Source organism: Trichoplax adhaerens, genomic scaffold, assembly GCF_000150275.1.
Source record: "Trichoplax adhaerens TRIADscaffold_21 genomic scaffold, whole genome shotgun sequence".
NCBI lineage: Eukaryota > Metazoa > Placozoa > Uniplacotomia > Trichoplacea > Trichoplacidae > Trichoplax > Trichoplax adhaerens.
In genome coordinates this window covers 813,935-830,997 of record NW_002060962.1, presented here as the reverse complement: position 1 = coordinate 830,997, position 17,063 = coordinate 813,935, and the positions used below count along the sequence as shown (strand labels likewise).

Below are 17,063 nucleotides of genomic sequence, written 5' to 3'. Positions count from 1 at the left end.
TATGACAGTACAGTATAGCACAGTAGGATTGGCTAGCGTACTCATACTACAGCACAATCCTACAATTGTCAAGGTTAATATGATTATATACGCCTACAGTATTAGCCGGCTATGATACAGAATAGCCGGAATGCGCATTTTAAAATAACGTACAGTATATTATTATTCAATTGATTTATTCATACAGTAGTCAATTTTTACATCAAGGAGGTAATGAATCATTTGACACAATCAAATATCGACTCTCAGTAGAAGTACTGTACGATATACATTCATACTATTATAGTAATACAGAGACTGGCTAAAGAAAGATGGTTTCCAAATAATAAGGCCAACTATCATACTTGCACTCGAAAACAGTTGTCTCATTTACGCTAATGGGTAGCATAATAACGTCGCGATCAGTAAACTATACTTATCAGGGATCAATTCAGGCAAAACTACGGTAAATTAGCAACCATCAATTCCTTATTAGCATGAAATATTACCCAAATTAGCGCTTTAATTTGTGAATATGAATATATGAAAGTTAATTCTTTATGAAAGAGTCATTCAAGGCATTACCCTTAGCATGTAATAAGTTCAATTGCCAGTGTTAATTGTACAGTATAAATTTCCCTCTCCCTTCCCCCTCCTAAAAGATGCTGAACGCCACTTTGTATCTATTTTGTTAAATCAGAGACTTCTAAGAGAATTTTCTATAATTCAATAAATCCAGTATCAGTATCCGAATTCTTTTAGCAAAAATTATAGGCTTAAAAATTAATTATTAGAGAAAACACGTTAAGGGAAGATTGTCATGTGATAGTCACTTGTTAATTGAAAAATAAGCCAAGTTCAAGTGCACTATATAATGGTAGATATGCACGGTAATTAATATTCTAATTTATATACAGTTCATTGTTAAAAAATAAAACGACACCGAAAACCTAATTTAAGAATAGTAATATACAATATCCACGTACGTGAGCATATTTATCATCCATCCATGATTTATGCAATCGTTTAACTCGTAGAACTACAGCAATGTAAAGTTAAATCATAGTAGTATAAACTATCAAAGTACACATTAGAAATAGCCTTAAATTATAGTAACTAAACACCAATACACTATAATCGAAACATTACAAGTCCTTGATGTCGACATGATATTCACCTAGAGCAACATGTGCTGCATTGACTTTCTTGAATAAAAAATACAATTATATTACCATCATAATAGTGGTAAAATAAGTAAATCATAGATAATAATCAGTATAGCTTACAATACATCGTTTATTTTAACTATAAAAAAGATTAACCTACGACAATCAATTGTTCCGATATTATCCCCCAAAATTGTGATCATTTTCTTTCACGCATTATGGAGAATTTAAAAACAGCAGAGGACGATATTCACTTTAAAAGCATGAAACTGTGTAAGTGAGAACGAGCTAAGTTTGGACCATTAATCTTATACTACTAGTATTGTATCTCCTTGAAATAGTTAATGTTACTGAAACATAAAAAGTTTTTTTAACTTTAGTAGGTGTACACCGATACTTCATAAGCTTAAAAGCTCACCTTTCGATAGACAGCAAATGCGACATGACTTTACGCTCTTTCGAAATAGGCTGCATTGATTTATCGGCAGTACCAATATATGTTTAATCAAGTGATTTATGTATCTATAGAACATGTTATATCCTATCGGAAACTTATCTGATATTTTATTAAGATATTGCACTTTATTTTCTAATCTAGACTTCAATCCCAACCGCATTTACAAACAACTAGAAAATGTAATTTTTCATTTGTTTTTAGAACTGCATTTTACGTAACTCACTCCTTCAAACTATGTACAGTTACCTGAATACAATGCTTTAATTACAGGCTGGATTTACTGGTAGTAAGCTAACCGTGGAGCAAGTCTCAAAGTTCGATAATTATCACTACTATGGTACTAAAGCTGTTGACGATTGCATCGAAAAATTACAGATAAAGTATGATGTTATCCTTTAGTTGAATTTAGACGTAGGCTTCACAAACCGAACGATAGATAGATTTCAGATAACATCTTCATTCTTTCAATTTTGGGGGTGAAAATCAATTAGACACTAGTGGAGACTTTAAAAAAAATTGTTTAATGTAAGGTTTATTAAGTAATCTCTGAGGCCCTGACTCTAGAACGCTTGCCACTGAATAACGGCAATCTTAGTTATGTTTGAGATACGCAGATATACTAGTAAAGACAAGAAAAATATAACAATCAATACACCTCTTCTAATAAAAGATGAACGTTGTACCGTTTACGCCTTACTCTAATAATACTACTGTAATAAAATCGATTAATCACACCACTATAACTTCACATCTAATATAAAAGCTGAAAATACGAATGACTGTTAACAGGAATTTCACCTATCGCATCAATGTTACTTGCTAAAATATTGCGATGCCCCTTTAAATCAATTTCTATGCAACTTCAATGATAGTTTTGAGCAAGATAGCAAACGGTTGTAAATTGTTCGTAAATTAACTCTACTTATAGCAAACTTTACAAATACTGGCTAGATTCAACATACTGCAAAATTTCTGCTCAAGTTTATTTAAACCGATTATGAATAACCATTACTTAATTTGTGCAGTAAAACCTTTCAAGTACTTGATTTTGGCTCAGGAATTGGTGGTCCAGCTCGTCACCTTGCAAGCAAAAGTCGTTGCCGTGTTAAGGCAGTCGAAATTCAAGAGGACTTGAATAAAATTGCAGCAGATCTTACCAATCGCTGTGGCCTATCCGATCGAATTGATCATGTTAGGCAAGATATTTACAAACTGGACACAGGTAAAATATCAAGTAGACCATGTTACTAAATTTAGATAGCATATAAATATTCCTTGTCGATAATTCTTACGAAAAACCTTAAATACGTTACTGTATCAGCTTCATGTTGTTGATACTTTAACGAATAGTTAATAAGTAATCAAAATTACGCATTCGTAGACTAAATACTTTATTACTTATATCAGTATCTCTGTAGAAGTTAAGTTCTTATTGGTGTAATAATTATAATCCAAATAATGGCAAGTGCTGTATTTTACTGGTTATAAGGAAAAAACTAAAACACAATAGCAACTGGAAATTCGTTTTTACAATATACAGCATGATACTATAACATCCATAAGATTAACTTTATACGTATGCAACATTAGACCTACTACAGCTCTGAATTTTCCACTTTAAATATTTTTAATTTCGAAATTCTACTCATACTTTACCTTTTATTGACATTATGACTTCAGATTCGAACTACTTCGATTGTGCTGTTAGCTGGCTGGCAGTTAATCATATAGAAGATAAAGCTGGCCTATTCGAAAAACTGTTTACTATGCTAAAGAAGGGTGGGAAAATGTACGTCAAGATATAAAATTACAATGTAGGAAAACTAAATAAATCTTAACCTTAACTGTGTTTACCTTATCTTTAGCTATATAGAAGACTTTTATCAAAAGGGTCCCGTTACCGAAAATGAAAGAGAAATATTATTCATTGACGATCTTCCTACTATAGAGGAATATCGTAAATATCTAGTTGATGCTGGATTTATTAATATTGAGGTAACATGGCGCATTTATAGCTTAGTTCTTGGTTGAAAATACTAATTTTAATAGCACTACGGAATATTATATCTATAATTCTTTAATCTAACAGATTCTAAATGTTACCTCAAGCTGGATTAAATTCGTTACAAATCGTGCAGAAGTTTTTGCTAATGAGCGTGCACAAAACTGTGCATCCTTTGGAGAAGAAACTGTAAATTCTTTGCAAGATTTCTACGATGGCATGAAGAGCCTATATGATACGAATACAATTGGTGGAGTTCAAATTTATGCGCAGAGTCCAAACAATTAATACTGCATTTTGATTACAATACCTCCGATAAATTGAAAAAATACTGCATGATTACAGTTAAGATTTTATACGTCATCTACAGTTTGATAACTAAAAGTAGTAAATTTACTTAGATAAATGGAATCCTTTACCAATACTGGATTAGCCTATCGTTCACATATAATTTTAATACAGGAAATATTCCTGCTAACTGGTAGAGTTACATATTCTAAACTCATCCGCACTTTGTAGTAGCATGACGGAGGATTTGATAAGTCGATGGAAGTTGAAGCAGTTATCAATATACCGTAAAGTGCCTATTTATAGGATAAAATTTTTTTATACTACGTGAGATAATTATTAATTATGCGTCCAATTGTTCTTGTATCAGAAACTGATCATGCCAATTTATCGAAATTTATTTGTATTGTTCAATGTTGCAAGTTACAGTGTCATAAAACAAATTAATGATAACGTAATTTAACCTTCTTTTACGAAAATTTTCTTTCTTCATGGTATCATACCCTGAGTTTCAATACATGTATTTAAAATACGAAGGCAAATATCTCATCAAGGTTAACTGCAATACGATAATCTACTATTGCATATGATATGCAAAGGAGTCTTATATTTTTATACATTATCTAGAAATGTCTGCACACCGTAGAAACGCATTTAGGGCAATGCATATCTCATTTCAATATAATAAATTAAATTCTGAACTTGAAATGATCACTTTTCGGCATAAAGAGAAATACAGTTATTCTTTCTACTCATATTTTTGCTATCGGTGATAGTCGTATATTCGCCATAGCATACCGTTTGCGTGCTTACAAATATAACAAAGTACAAAGTAATCATGCAGACAATGCGATTTTTTACTTTATTTCTTTATGGTCTGTTAATGTTTGTATATTTTAAGTGTGATATTTTATCTCTGATGATAATAGATCCCTTAATTGAGCAACATGCGAGATAGTTATAATCAAGAAAAAACATTTTAAAGCAGTAGGCAAATGTCAAATAAATATTCTACGTCCAATTTTTATACTCCCTGCTGAGTTCTGAAGCAGCATGACGCCAAGCAATAATGAGGATTAAGTTAAGGACTTCATTAACTTCATTTGTTGCCTTCATTATCATCCAAACCTTTGATGACCTTTTTCAATTTCACAGTAATAGTTATGCCTCACCATTATTATTATCACACAGTTGTAAAATTAAAATTAGATCAGACTGTGAACAATTAAGGTACAGTAAAAGTTATGCTTACTATAATCTGCGCCTTTCAAAAGCTATTCACTATTCAATATATATATCGCGAGTACAAGTAACCAATTTTATTGCATATAAAAAGCTGAAAATGTTTCAAATTTATTTTTACTAGTGTAGTATAAATAGCAGTATAGGAGTTTTGTGGTTAGTAAAGCACAATAATAATTATGATTAGTGACATATACCAAGTATTTACATAGAATGCTATGCCTAGCAAATTACAATACTCAAATTATATCCCTTTACAAATTATTTATATCACAGCATTGTTGCATCATTTAAAATAAAAAAATATAGTTTATGACCTTTAAAGCTATAACTGTATAAAATTTATACACATCCATTTTAACACTTTTTTTGATACAACGTGAGTTTCCAAAAAATGTACACTTATTATAATTATAATGCATTATCCTTACAGGTTATAATTCAGATAAATTGATAAAGTTGAAAGAAATATTCAAAATCGATAGCTTTGTTTAACAAACATATTTTCATTTTTTAAACCGTACTTTATAAAGCATAAAGTTTTCATTTTGAGCAAAAATGCAAAACGCACTCTGCAAACCGCTACCTGCATGATGCACCCATGTGTATTGGACGTCCACACGTATCTGTGTTGATCCCAATTAATTCAAGGACTTTCGACCAGGACGCAATATATTGAGGGATTCAAAAACTACTTACGATTATGTAAGCATCAGTATAATTACGATCAAAGTAGAATTTAATTTAAGCCCAAATAATTAATATACGTATAATGTAATCAGTTTCTATCAACAATGTAATTACTTTTGATATAAAATTTTGAGAGCGAAAAATGGCTTCCTCTACAAAAAGTAAAAATTCCACACTAAACAAGTTACTTCGGTACCGTTGGCTACTTCAATTTAGAATTTTAAAGCCATATCCAAGTGTAATGAGATTTTTAGTAAGTGTTGGAAGCAAAAGACTGAAGCTATCTCCTCTTTCGTATAAGAGATACCTACATAGTGTCATTAACCGTTACATCTATTTTTTAACATATTTCATATTTCAGGCATTAGCTCATAATACAGTTATAAATAAATCATCAGGACACCAAATTTGGAATAAATTCAGTTGACTGTCAATAGTTCTACTGAACTCAATTATATAGAACGCTACGTGACTTTAGTTGACGTCTTATAGTACCAGAAGGGCTTGTTAACTTGCTTCCTTTATTTGCCCTACTATCGAGATCAACTTCCTTAAATGGTTCATAGACTGTTTTGGTAAGTTGTTGCCGGTTTTCTTTACGTTGAATTTTTTTTTCACATTCAATATCGGCTTGTAAACTAGTAAATTGTATCTTTAAATCTCTGCTTTGTTTCGATAATGATTCCTAGACAGATAACATCAAATTAAGCTTAAACGTCAATGATATTCTCAAAATTAGTTACCAGATGTCTCAGCAGATCATAATCTACCGTCTGCTCTACTGTTGGTTAGAAGTGTTATCTACTTCAATGCTGAGTAATTGCGTGTCTGACATAAAGTCTACTACAGTAGATTGATGTTACAAATGAAATTGTAAAAATACAGGTCAACTAAAATGGACTTTATAAGCGTTTATATCATACATATACTTAATACCTAGGATCTCGTAAAATTAGGAATTTTTACTTATCTGCTATTATCTTGACCAGTAGATGAATCAGAAATACAATCAATAGTATTGTGAAATTTTTATTTCATATCTACAGTATTTTCTATAATAACTAGTGCACCCGGGCGTATTTAAGATTTCGAGTTCCTCATGGACCTTACTCGTACTTTTACTAATTTTTAATTTATGTACTCGCATATCAGAGTACGTATGTACTGTAACATGCACACTCACACACAATCTTGTTATTACTAAGAGTGCTAGTGTCATTCAAACTGCAACGATTTGCATTTTCAAGTAATCGGCAAGCTCTCTAAAGTAGCGAAATTTGCTCCGTTTCAGTATCGCAATGTTAATACATCATTATTATTAACGAGCAATAAGAAATTTGAAAATTAGTTCAGGTAGCAAGATAGGGGTGGATATGCGAATACTTTGATACGAGCATATTAGCTAACATTAGCACCATACTCTTCGATTACACGTAAATAAATTACTGCACTCCTATTTTAATCAATGGAACCAAGTGTCAACGAGTATCAACGTGAATAGTTAGCTTATTTAATTGGCGTGTAATTTAATTGAATAGTATATCTTATCCATCAGTAAATATTCGTCAATTATTGCTGTAGTTCATCTAGGTTTACCATTTTACCATCATCGTCAATTATGAATAGTACTGTTGAATTTGGTGAGACATTTTGTTTATTGTTGATTGGGTTATTACTGTACTGTATTGTACCGTATGAATTGTCTTTCCAAAGTCATACTACACGGAAGTTATCGTTGTAATATAAAAGTCTTTAATTAACGAATAGAATTGGATTGACAGTAAAACAGATTTCGTTATGATCTACAGTATAGTTGGAACATAGTCAATGGATTGATCATAAAAGTAAAGGGATGTCATCAGTACCAGGTTTGATATCGTTATTAATATAGTGTACGATAATTCATAATTGCGAGACATTACTTTACTGTACAGTACACTACTAGAGTGCTACAGTCAAATAAAATATCCTGTTGTTATGATAAGGTGAAGAGAAATTGCAAAAGTACCAGCGTACAGGGTACAATAAGCCGTTTAAAATAAGTGATGGCTGACATGATAAACTCTAGTTTAACCTACTGTCTATCGATATAGACACTAGGGCAAATAAGCTTGGCTCAATTATTCCTATTCATTAAAAAATTTTCCTTCTCGCTTACTGCACACTTGTGTTTATTATTGTAACGATCAGTATTAGACGACTTACAAATTCGCTACACAACCATTTAATAGCGTCATCAATATTTCTTTTCCTTTCATCAAAGCTTAATTTGCCGGGATCAACGGTGGATTTATGCATTTCTTGAATGTTGGCAATAAAAAACAGACTGTGGATGATTGTATAACTTGAATATTTATTTTCTTTCGCCGAATCTGTCGATTTTATTGCACCAGTCTGTCTCGACTGCTTGTCATGACGTAAAGTCGACTACAGTATATAGTACTGTAGAAGCCTACAGTATTACTGTACAGTACTGCACAATACAGTAGAAAGTAGCCAAGTTCAACTCTACGACTGTAGTCATGGCTACATATTTGAAGGGAAAAAGGCCAGGGACTACTCGATGCGATTTTATGCGATGCATTATAGTAGTAGAAAGCAGCCAAGTACAACTCTACTGCTGTAGTCATGGCTGCATATTTGAAGGGAAAAAGGCCAGGGACTACTCGATGCGATTTTATGGAAAGCATTTTAGTAGTAGAAAGCAGCCAAGTACAGTCAGCGGGACATTGGACAGACGCTGACGTAGATACTCTGAATGATATCTTCCTTCATTGCAGGCAATCCTAGTCTTGATGTACAGTACTGTAATACTATGTCATACGGTAGTAAAAGCAAGAGAGATGGCTGGCAAAATTGATGTCACCATCACTTGCTTGATATATTACGACGAAATACGCGATGACTACAGTATGCCGAAGTGCATAATCAAATCTACTGTACTGTACAGCAGTATGGATCAGTTAAATGGACAACGTTGATATTGTACGATATCTTCCTTAAAGGTTAATTCATTGCAGGTAATCCTAGTCTTGAAGCAGTAATGTATCGTATCGTAGTAAAAGCAAACAGAGATGGCTGGCAAAATCGAAGTCACCATGACGTAGTTGATATATTGCGACGAAATATGACGATGACTATGCCCAAGTGCATAGTCAAATCTACTGTAGTATGGATCAGTTGAATGGACAACGTTGAAATATATCTTCTTTAAAAGTTAATTCATTTCAGGTAATCCTAGTCTTGATATACTGTAGAACTGTATCGTATAGTAGTAAAAGCAACACAGATGGCAAGCAAAATGGATGTCACCATGACGTGGTTGATATTTTGCGACGAAATATCATCATGATCAAGGTGACTCGTAAACGACGTTCTCCCAAACTGTACGACTGTCATGGAAGAGTATGGAATAGTGACATTATTTTTGCTCACACTGAATATATTACACTGCACTGTCGTGCATCTTCAAGTCTGGTATGGATAAGTCCAATTGACAGTCGCTGACGTTGATACTGGATGATAGGTTAATTCATTACGCTTAACTCTACCCTTGCTGCAGTACTGTTTCCTATAGGAGGAGAAGCAAGCAAGGTAGCTGGCAAAATGGATGTCACCATAATGTGCTCGCAGAGGTGCATCTGCTGCCGACTTTTATTCACTACTGTTCTGTATGGTACTGAAGAGACAGGCGCTGATATTATTATTGTACCCTATCATGAGTCTTCATTCAGTTTAATCCTATTCTCATTGCAATACTGCATTGTACATGCGACCAGTATCCTATGTCAGCGAGATGTAGCTTGCAAAATTAATGTCACCTTCAGGTGCTCACATGTGCTACCTATTCGGAACTAGTTTTGACTAGTCTACTACAGCCCATACTCAACCTACAAGCCATCAACAGCTCAAAGGGAGCAGGAGATCCAACCAATAAATGACAACGTCTACAAGAGCATTTTCGATCTTTTGCCAAGTTATTGCAGCAGCTGAAAATCATTAAACTCGAATTGACACATCGATTAAGAGATGAGTGACAAGAAAGAGCAAAGAAATCGAGGGCTTGCCGATGATATTATTGGTGATGTGCATGCCAAACCAAGCGGCAGAAATAAGAGGCGAAAACGTGTCGAAAAAACTGATCCGGTAAGCTTCAATCAATGCGCAATGGATGGTAACAATTTAGACTTACTTTCTTACCCTACCAGTAGATCATTGTATCTATATCACTTTGAGATTAGTTCAGTATTCATGAGATGTATAAGATTGCATACTAGTTGAACTTTCTATGGATGGATGCCAACTAGAATCAATTAACTCGCTGTAATGCTTCATGGATCGCAACGAGAATGAAACAGCTCGCTGTTGAATACTTATAAAATGCTCTTGATCGATAATTCCTCCAGCTCATTCGTGCTCTACAATATAGACGAATGACCTCCAAATCACAACTAGGTTCCACTTACAAACAGTAATGATAACATAATCTTCTATGAATTAGCGTGCAATTGCAATAGGATTACAACTGCCTAGGTATGAAATTTTTCACTTGTATTCACTACAATTTTGGATACAATTGATCAATTATTTCCATCATTCCCTTGCAAGCCATCCATTCCCCTGTCCTTATAAGATGCTGAAAACTAACACTAGGTAGCGTTGTAGCGGAGTCAACAGATGTTACGATGCGTAAGCTCGTTCTAATGATTAAGACCACTTTTTAGTTAGTTAGTCGGTTAGTTAGCCAACTAGTTTGTCAATTGCTATTAAATTGTCCAGACTATAATCTTGGTTGTCAAGATTTCTTCAGTAATAAATAGTAATCAATCTCGGACTACCTCGTCTACATTATACTATAGTATTCGGTCGTTGGAACTGAATTATTTGGTGATATAACGAATCTTGCCTCTTTAAGTCAGTAAGAGGCGTTCTTCATAAGCATTAGCGTGTGCAGACTACTTTGTCACTAGTAGTGTATGACAACAGACTACAGTGCTATCTAGTTCATATTTATCCATCATTACTGTTCATGCTGACGATCAGTGTATGGATATGAAGTATTCCTGCATTACCTTCAATAAATGTTTGTTACAAAGGCTTACCCTAGTCAGAATGGACACCTGATCCAAGATTCCCAATAGACGGGTAACACTGTTAACTTTTGGTTGCACTTTTTATTGTCGACGAAGTACTGCCTGCTATTTGTATTTTGTCATGATGGAACAATTCTGCCTCAATTTCTAACAAAAGAAAGATAGCTCATATTACCTCAAGGCTAGAACTTTCAATAGGACAGTTCTTACTCAACATGTAATTGTATTCTGGGTTCATCAACAGCATAAAATGAAGCTACAACTTTGCCAAGTAGTTCATCAGAAGAAAAAAAATGAATTACTCTATGACTCTAATTTGCCTCACACATAGTATCTGATAGTTAAACCTTCAACGCCTATTAAAACGACTTTATGACAAACTTACCCCCAATTCTGGTTACTTTATCATAACTATGAAGAGCAATGTTGTTACTTCATCATAACTATGAAGAGCTATGTTGTACCGTAGAAGAGGTACAGTGCTATGCGTTTATCATAGGAGTCTCATAGTGCTCTTAACTGAAACCGACCTCTATATTCCATATCATAAAATCCGCTTTACTTTGCACAATAAATTACGTAAATGCCAACTTCACCTATTTCACGATTCTAAATTCATTTATTTAACAATTAACTACGCAATTTTAAATTTACAATACATGTACATATTTCTATTTCAATTTACAAACCGTTGTTACTACTTTGACAATGCTCACGCACAGTATCCCCAATTTTCTAACTTGTAATCATTAAAATAAAAGTATGTTACAGAAAGACTATCTGGCAAAATTCTCCAGCAAGCCAGGGAACAACAAGATGAAATCGAGGAGGGATTAGATGATGTTCACCCTGCACAAAGAAAACGAATTAAGAAACGTCCTCAACCCACTACTAGTCTAGGAGACCATTTCGACAATGATAGTGAAGCTGATGGTGAAGCTAATAGCGACGAAGGATCAGATGTAGAAATTTCCGAGGCAGACCTAACCGGAGCGATCGTAAGTACTATACTGTGTTATCGCTTTACCATATACAAATTAATCTTTGGTCAATCGGGCGATTTTGCAGGATTACAGATTCATAACTTACGATGTATTTGACATTTAGAAACTAGACAAGGAGGATGAAAAGGCATTGCAATTATTTATGTCAGTAGAGCCTGATAAAAGAATGACTTTAGGTGATTTTATCAAGGAAAAGATTAACGAAAAACATATCGAATTCCAAAGCCAAATGTCAGGTTGTTGATGAAAACAATAAACATAGAAATACCTCTTCGAAAGAATTTCAGACGTAAATTTATGTACAGAAAGTAGATCTTTTTTAATGGAATTGGTTTTTATCATGCTATTTTGACAGATAGTGGATCAATAACAAGGCATGCACCACTAGATCAGAAATTAGTCATGTACTTCAGAAAGTAAGAGTTAAAATTTATTCGATTAAACGCTTTTGATGTTCGACTACTAAAAACAGAAAAAATATACCAGCATTTGATCGAATTGTACTAAATATTCCAATACAATAAGTTAATCTCGTCAAATTTAAACGACCTGTGAATGTAGAGTTGGAGAACTGCTAAGCAAGTTTAGATCTGGACGTTTGCCTAAGCCATTCAATTATTTAGCCTGTGTTCCAAACTGGGAAGAGGTAAGCAAGATTATATTGGTCATTGTTTCATTTATGTACCTTTATTCCAGTCGTCAATGAGTGTAAAAAGGTTACAACATTTTCTGGTATGTCTATCATTCTACTACTGTACTATTGGGTAAACATCTAAATGGTTAAAATTCTTCTTGTAGCTGGTTTGCATTACCGAGCCTGAAAATTGGACCGCAGCGGCAATGTACGAAGCGACTCGAATCTTGTCTTCAAATCTTACAGCAAGAAAAGTCCAACGATTCTATAATCTGGTACTACTACCGAGAGTTCGCGATGATATTGCTGAGTATAAACGTTTAAACTACCATCTATACATGGTTAGTATATTATCATCGTGACTACTTTCTGCTCCATTGAAATTCAGATTTGCTCTTAAATTTATGTCAGCAAATTAAACCAGATCACTATTTTCAGGCTCTTAAAAAGGCACTATTTAAACCATCGGCGTTTTTCAAGGGTATTTTACTTCCGTTATGTGAGGTTCGTATAATTACAAATGTTAACCTTTGAATTTAACATATTAGCCATCTATAAAATTAGGAAATGAAATTAACTTTCAAAAATAAAATATTTTTAGGCTAGAAATTGCTCATTACGTGAAGCTGTCATTATTGGAAGTATTTTAAATAAAACGAGTATTACTTCACTTCATGCATGTGCTGCTATTTTAAAACTCACAGAATTGGAATACACAGGTATTTGATGTATGAGAAACTACATCTTCTCTTGTCAGTCTATATTATCCTACCGGTTATCAAAGTTTGGACATTAGCTAAAAATAATAAATCATTCTTCCGAATTTTATATAGGTGCAAATAGTATTTTTATCAGAATTTTACTTGATAAAGGCTATACCATGCCATATAAAGTTATCGATGCTTTAGTATTCCATTTCCTAAGGTAAGCCTGTTAAAATGTTTCATTATCCCCAATGGACGACTTGGTAATTACTTAAAATTATTTCCTGCAGATTTAGGTCAGAGAAAAGACGGCTGCCAGTATTATGGCACCAGTGCTTCCTAACATTCGTGCAAAGGTACTGTATATCAAACGCCGTACAGCCTTATAGTTATAGGCCATTACTTAGCTAAACGATCATTATATTATGCAACAGTTATTAATCTATTACTATGTTTTTATTCTTGCAACGGCTGAAGATATAAAGAAGATATTTCTAGCGATCAAAAGACTGCATTATTAGATATTTGTGAAGTGCAAAAGCATAATCAGGTATGCTGCTATAACCCATTGATAATGCTAGGTAACTAGCAAATTTTAAAAACTAATATAAAATTGTAATTAGATATCAAGTGAAATTCGCCGTGAAATAACAAATTCAAAGTGTCGAGACCTTGAGATACCAGAAGATGCAATGATGCCATAAGAGATATATTATTGAATGGTAGTACTAACATTTACATGCTGTGAACAGTATTGTACAGTATTCATATTGCGTAATCGACTTTTATAAAGCATGGATGCATTATAAAATCAACATTGTATGTTACACAACGATAACGGAATAATTTTAGAATGAATGAAGCTCCTGACATTTCTATGCAGTAGATTTGATGACAAGAAAATTACTGTAATCTTGATTACATACTATACGAACTTAATTACTGGTATGTATGATATTATATTACGAAATAAACGAACAATCAATCAGTCATAAGGAAATAACATCGTTTATTCACAATTGGTTGTATAACACAGCATCAGAGGCGACTTCTTATCTTATCCTTTAATATCTGAGATAATGGACTATTCCAAGATTAGGAATTCAATATTGCGAGAAATTCGACTTATCCATTACTGTAAAGAATCTACTTCACTGTATGCTAAAGTAATCTTATCGCACTCAATCCAACAGAAAAGCTTTTGGACAGTCTTTTTCATCAACCTAACAACTAAAGTAGAAATTCACATATGTTCACAGTAGGAATTGAGTGTAAATATGTATGTAAGAGAGAACCGATACTTAATTGTGAAGTATAAATAAAAATGTAATTATTATGTATAATGTTAGAACCCAAAACTATAAATACCGAATCTTAGTAATAATAAGTTAGTTATAAACTACAAGTTTATCCTCTAGGTGCGTGCCTCCCGTGACTTGCCACACACGTCTTATGGTAAAGCCACATTAACTGGAAGACCTGTTAGAGTAGGTACACCAGCACCCTTTCTAGGATATTCCAATATGCGTGTAGTGATTTCAGCTAATTACAGTAGTTTTGTGTAGGCAATGGAATGATAGCATGTAGTGTAGAACTGTATGTCTTAATAAAGTATGTCCTATATAAGGCCGTAGTTGATTGCCATATTAAGTAGTGCTATTAAGCAATGTACTAATGTGATTGATGACTCCTATGTACTGTAGACGAGCAATTGACGATAATTTGTATAAGTTGTATAGAGTTGTTATCGTGGAGGCTAAGTCTATTATCCGGTTTATCTTAGCCACTTTCGACTGTTATTATGAGGGGAAGAAATTGGAATTCTTCTCTGACGGACGACGCACGGACGTTAATAAACTTAACTGTTATAAGTCAATTATACGGTGTTGACTATTTTGTGTCCTATTAGGGATTTGCTCCATTTTAACAACTCAGAATTTAGAGTTGAAGGATTACGAACCTAGGGCTAATAACCCGTACACTACAATGCGCTATTTTATATTTATAAACATTAAATTACTTTATCGCTAATAAAGTCAATGTATAGAACTAATCGAAAATAATTGTAGATATCAGCTTTTAAGATTGCTTTGTTGTTAATCGTAAAATCAGATATAAACGTAATGTAGTACAAGGTTTGACACGGCGGCTAGCATAAGCGAAGCAATTTTTTTAATTACAAACAAAGCATTATGGGCTGAAATTTATACAAAGTGATATAACTGCCTACTGAGTATAATAAGAGCAACCGTCTTGTTAGAAAAGCCTGATACGCTTGTTCAGCCAAATACTTTATAAAGAGTAAATTTTGTCGCATTTTTTACCGTTAATTGACCCGAGAGTTTCCTTTAAATATTAGTATAAATTCATCAAATACACCTAAGTAGTTTTAAATGATGAACTACATAAGTATAGAAGTTTATACTAAAATGATCAAATAGTAAACTTCTGGCTCATAATCAGACTAATAATTACTAACAGTTCACGGCTTCGTTCTAACTAAATTTATGCTTCAAAGCCGTGTTTAGACTTTCTCATGATGAATAATTAGTTAGCTAAAAGAATTTCTGAAGTGTCGTGTTTCCTTCGCCACTTAGTAATCAGAAAGAAAACTTCAAATAAATACTGCATCCAGACTATCAGTCAATAATGATATCAGCTAGATAATCTCAAAAATATAAATGCGATAACCAGAGGCCATAATACTGATATACGTATTTAGAAACGCTATTGCATCATGCTTATTAAATATCATCACAAATATTAATTTTAGCAGAAAGTCATCAGACGATTTATTTGCACTATAAACTCGCAGAGATTACGCTATATCACAGATTGAATTTGCAACAACTTGCCAGCCAGAATAATCTATTGTTTGGCTGAACTTTAGTAATATTCAACCGGACTGTAATTAGCCCGAGACTGGAAAGAGTTTATCTCGGCAACCAGCCAATAATCTTATCTCTATAATCGCTTAAATAAATATAACAAACTTATGCAAACAAATCGAGATTTTTATCGGAATAGGCGGATCTGTACATGAAGTTTCCAACTCATTAATGCAGTCTAGAGTGATTATTATGTTGATTTTTATTATTTCTGCTATCTATAATAAGATAATATACAACTTGCTATAGGTAAATTTAAAAAAGATATGAAAAAGAGCTGAAATTAATACCATATTCGACTACTTTTTGGATAGAAAATCCTATGGTTATGTGCATTGAAGTATTGATGAGGGTAAAATTATTTCTATTTAATAAATATCTACTCCATAGTAAATGATTATTAATAATATGGATATCGCTATTAAAATAATTTCGATATGCTTTTAGATATCGTTCTACCGCTAATCGAATACCCTTGGACAAAGTGTCTAAAAATGTAATCATTTATCGTAAAATTTAGCATCAGACTCCATCGTGAAGATGTTTAGCTATCATTATTAACGCGTATGATTTGCTGATAATTCAGATATTGTTGGTAATTTTCATTGTTGCAGTAGCAGAAACTTAAATATTGCCCTCATAATTGAATATAAAGTATTCTATAATTGAATAGAAACAATCTACCGACCAAAATCTACATAAATCTGTTTTATTAATCATATAAGAAATCAGATACTTTCAATTAATTGCGTATCAGAGCAATAATTTCATCTCTGTTTCTGTGCAGATTTTTATCTATTCACTGTACTATAAGACAATCACAACATTATATTTGATATATTATTGCATATTGTATTTCAAAAGCAAAAAAATATCAACTGCTTTCTCGAAAAATTTCATTGCTTAAAGAGATCGA

At 33.0% G+C, this 17,063-nt stretch overlaps 4 protein-coding genes across 4 annotated transcripts in view; 2 read left to right on the top strand and 2 right to left on the bottom strand.

Moving 5' to 3' along the window:
- Positions 1-369, bottom strand: part of TRIADDRAFT_50999 (uncharacterized protein) — a gene marked incomplete at both ends in the record, with an annotated part of 6,691 nt that extends 6,322 nt beyond the window's left edge. Inside the window, one exon of the mRNA XM_002117034.1 lies at positions 345-369. Within this exon, the coding sequence (XP_002117070.1) occupies positions 345-369 (25 nt within the window). The remainder of the gene's footprint in view (positions 1-344) is intronic.
- Positions 370-1,363: 994 nt separating this feature from the next.
- On the top strand, positions 1,364-3,892 carry TRIADDRAFT_61143 (uncharacterized protein; the record flags this gene model as incomplete). Its single annotated transcript, XM_002117121.1, has 7 exons — positions 1,364-1,418; positions 1,744-1,781; positions 1,873-1,982; positions 2,628-2,824; positions 3,283-3,391; positions 3,468-3,597; positions 3,692-3,892. 7 exons carry the CDS (start codon positions 1,364-1,366, stop codon positions 3,890-3,892), a joined length of 840 nt encoding a protein of 279 aa, XP_002117157.1.
- Positions 3,893-6,272: 2,380 nt separating this feature from the next.
- Positions 6,273-8,122, bottom strand: TRIADDRAFT_61142 (uncharacterized protein; the record flags this gene model as incomplete). Its single annotated transcript, XM_002117033.1, has 2 exons — positions 6,273-6,509; positions 8,030-8,122. 2 exons carry the CDS (start codon positions 8,120-8,122, stop codon positions 6,273-6,275), a joined length of 330 nt encoding a protein of 109 aa, XP_002117069.1.
- A 1,731-nt stretch (positions 8,123-9,853) lies between these two features.
- Positions 9,854-13,963, top strand: TRIADDRAFT_61141 (uncharacterized protein; the record flags this gene model as incomplete). Its single annotated transcript, XM_002117120.1, has 12 exons — positions 9,854-9,970; positions 11,679-11,915; positions 12,025-12,157; positions 12,277-12,337; positions 12,483-12,567; positions 12,720-12,896; positions 12,967-13,059; positions 13,157-13,274; positions 13,389-13,479; positions 13,550-13,615; positions 13,737-13,809; positions 13,883-13,963. 12 exons carry the CDS (start codon positions 9,854-9,856, stop codon positions 13,961-13,963), a joined length of 1,332 nt encoding a protein of 443 aa, XP_002117156.1.
- Positions 13,964-17,063: the final 3,100 nt, after the last annotated feature.